The 3,633-nt window shown below is 13.2% G+C and overlaps 1 protein-coding gene across 1 annotated transcript, besides 8 other annotated features; it reads right to left on the bottom strand. All coding sequences in view use genetic code 6, as the record gives it.

Moving 5' to 3' along the window:
* Nucleotides 1-125: 125 nt before the first annotated feature.
* Nucleotides 126-165: a microsatellite.
* Nucleotides 130-167: a microsatellite.
* Nucleotides 168-314: 147 nt separating this feature from the next.
* Nucleotides 315-876, bottom strand: IMG5_053020 (hypothetical protein; the record flags this gene model as incomplete). Its single annotated transcript, XM_004037378.1, has 2 exons — nucleotides 315-669; nucleotides 740-876. 2 exons carry the CDS (start codon nucleotides 874-876, stop codon nucleotides 315-317), a joined length of 492 nt encoding a protein of 163 aa, XP_004037426.1.
* A 612-nt stretch (nucleotides 877-1,488) lies between these two features.
* Nucleotides 1,489-1,573: a microsatellite.
* Nucleotides 1,499-1,568: a microsatellite.
* A 711-nt stretch (nucleotides 1,574-2,284) lies between the features above and the next one.
* Nucleotides 2,285-2,315: a microsatellite.
* A 357-nt stretch (nucleotides 2,316-2,672) lies between these two features.
* Nucleotides 2,673-2,728: a microsatellite.
* Nucleotides 2,688-2,756: a microsatellite.
* Nucleotides 2,757-3,093: 337 nt separating this feature from the next.
* Nucleotides 3,094-3,156: a microsatellite.
* Between the last annotated feature and the right edge of the window lie 477 nt (nucleotides 3,157-3,633).

Here is a 3,633-nt window from a genome sequence, read left to right as displayed (position 1 = left end):
TTTCTATGAAAATTCTATAATATAAAATTAATTTAGGCATTTTTATATATAAAATGAATAAAATTAACATGTAAAAAACTGTAAAAAAATGAATAATAAATATATTAATTAAATAATTTAAAACATTTGTTTTTGTTTTTGTTTTGTTTTTTTGTTTTTTTTTTTTTAAAAAAAAAGTAAATAAAAAAAATAATATTAAACAATAATTATATAAATATACAAACATATAAGATAAAATAATATTAAGCAAAAAATATAGATAAAAAAAGAAAAAAAATACTCACATATTTCATTAATCTTTATTTTAAGTTTTTTCATTAGTATCTTTTATTTTATTTTATTTTTTAAAAAAAAAATTGTTAAAAAATAAAAAAAAAATATTAACTTTGTTTATAGACTTTCTTTTTTTCAACATCCATAATTTATTAAATTGTGCTTTTTTATTTTTTTAAATCTCGTTAAACAAATAATTCTACTTTAGCAAATTTCACCCAGGCTTTTCCATCTTGTAAATTTTATAATTCTTCTTAAATTTCTTTTTCGGTATGCCCACTTTTTTTAACTATTTCCCAAAAACACATCCATTCATCTTATGTAATCTTACCTGAATTATCAAAATCTACGGCTCTAAATAATTCGTTTGTATTTATTTTTGCAAAGTTTGATTTCCTTTTTTATTTTTTAAAATGATGTTAATTTTTTATTTAATAATTTTATTATTAATTTTTATATAAAAAACCAATATTTTGCTGTTTCGGCTTTATCTATTGACTATGAACCATCTACATCGATTTTTTTAAAAATTTATAACACTTTTTCTCTTAGTTCTTATGATAAACCCTTTTTTATATTATTTATTAAGAAAAGAAAAAACATTTTAGTTTTTATTTTTACTAATACATTTTATTTAGAATTAAAACATCCCATATTAATTGAAAATTTTACTTTTTGTTATGTTATGTTATGTTTTATTTTATTTATTATTTTTATTAAAAAAAAAAAAAAAAAAAATTAAAATAAATAATTAAATTAATAAAAATATTGATTTTTTAAATAAAAAAAAAAATATTTTAAAATAAAATTTAGTAAATAAAATAATAATTTGATAATAAAAAAAAATATTTTTATATATTTAAAATACATTTAAATGAATAATAATAATTACAAAAAAATATTCTTTTTAATTTGCTAAATTAATTTTTTTTGTTTTAAATATATATAAATAAATGTAACATAAAAATTAATATATTATGTTTTCATTTATATATTTATTAGAATAATTATAATTATATAATATATATATATAATTATAAATATTATTTATCAAAATTATTCTATAAAAAAATAATTGATTATAAATAATTTTATAGAATATATAAAAAAAAAATTATAAAAATTATTAAATAATTTTTTAAAAAATGAGAAAAAATTATCTTTTTACATATTTAATATATATATAAAAAAAAAGAAAATTATAATTCCGCAAGAATATAGAAAAATATATATATAATTATATAATTATATAAAAATATAGACATATATATATATATATATATATATATAATATAATTATTATTTATAACATTTAAATATATTTAAATAATTATTAATATTAAAAAATGAATTAATAAATTATTTATTGGGAAAAACAAGGAATAGATTTTCTATGTGCATAACACTGCATAAATTCATTATTATAATATCCATATTATAATGCAGTAGCATTAGGATAAATTGCTTTACATTTAGATAAACAAGAAAAATTAATATATTAATAAGGTGGTTTAGAAAGTGAGGATTTCCTAAAATTTGTAGCTGGAGAATCGGAAAATGTATCAGATTAAGGAAACTTTTCAGTATAAGTTATTGAATATATATTAAAAGTTAATCATTAGTTAAATTGTAAGTTTATTTATCCAAAAATGAATTTGAATATTAATTTGAAAAATGAAGAAGGGATAATATTAAATTTACTTAATCATTGGTTTTCTATAAGAAAAATTAATAAAATGTGGTTTAACTTAAATTCACTAAATTAAGATTTTCCTCATATTATTTCTGAAATAGAATTAATAAATTTACTTAATAATTCATATTAAAATGGAATTTTATTAATAATTTTAATAGATGGATAATTTAAGAATAATATTATTTAAGAAAATAAATTGGGATAAGGATAATTTTTATTTACAATAGAATAAATTATCTAATAAATTCGAAACGAAAGCTCTTATTTGTCTTTATAGAATTAAAAAAAAAAATATGTGTAAAATTATAATCAAGGATAATAATAAAAATAATAATAATAATAATAAAATGATCCTCTAATTTTAAATGCTTTGGAAGAAAGCCTAAAAGAGAAATTTTTCAAAAAAATTGATATTGGATTTCCCTTAAATATTTGGTTACCGAATTAATAAAAAATTTATCATAATTTTGATCCATTGATTACATTAGAAGATCTTTATTAGTTTGTTTAATGGCAATTACGGTAAAAAGGTTATAATTAATAATTTATTATTTATTCAAATAAGCCAAATGTTTAATACAATAATTAATTTAATGTACATTTATTTGAAGCGGGAATATAATTAAATTAAGTTTTGCATGTAAAAATAGTTTGATAAAATATATAATTATATAAATAATTTTATTGGAATCAAAAATATTAAATATAAATATATATATATATATATATATTTATATTTATAAATTTATATATATATATTGTATTTATATAATCTATATTATTTATTTCTAATAAAAAATAACCAAATCTTATAATTTTAAAAAATATCATAATATATATATTTTTTTGTGTAAATTTGTATAAATATTATAAAAAATCATAAAATTAAATTTTTTTATATAGCTTTTATAATTTGTATTTTAAACATAATATTATATATTTATATACATTTTTATATAATTTTCTTATATTTAATACTTATTATATTTTTATTTTTTTACTGACTATAAAACAATTTTTTTTTTTCATAATCATAGTTTATTATATATATTGTATTTTAATTATAAATGTTTTTACCTCATATTAATCAAAATCAAATTAATAATTAAAAAATATTTTAAATTAAATAATAATATAAAATTATATATATTTATTACAAATAAAAATAAATAATTATTATTTTTATTTTATTTTATTCGTTTGGATAATATTAATTTCTATTTAATTTTTAAAAATTTATTATACAAAATAATAAAAATTATTATTTATAATTTTTATTTTATTATTGAATTAAATTGACAAAATAAAACAAAAATTTAATATAAAGTACAAATGAACTAAAATACTTCATAATATAAATCTCCTTTAAATTACTAATACATAAAATCAGTCAAAAATTGTATAAATATATAAATAAAATTAGTATTTATTTATATCTAAAAAAATAATATAAAATAAAAGACATAACATAAAAAATTTAAAGAAAAAGTTTAAGTAATATGTCCTCTGATTTAGATAAATTTTAATAATATTAAAAGCATAATACATTTGATATAATAGACTTAAATTTTAATAAAACAGATCAAAAATAAAATACATCTTAAAAATATCAAAATAAAAAAAAAAAATTATTAATTTAAGGATAAAGTGCTACGAATATTTAA

The sequence above is a fragment of the Ichthyophthirius multifiliis genome, assembly GCF_000220395.1.
Source record: "Ichthyophthirius multifiliis unplaced genomic scaffold scaff_1120509250170, whole genome shotgun sequence".
Taxonomy (NCBI): domain Eukaryota; phylum Ciliophora; class Oligohymenophorea; order Hymenostomatida; genus Ichthyophthirius; species Ichthyophthirius multifiliis.
This window is presented reverse-complemented; position numbering and strand designations above follow the sequence as displayed.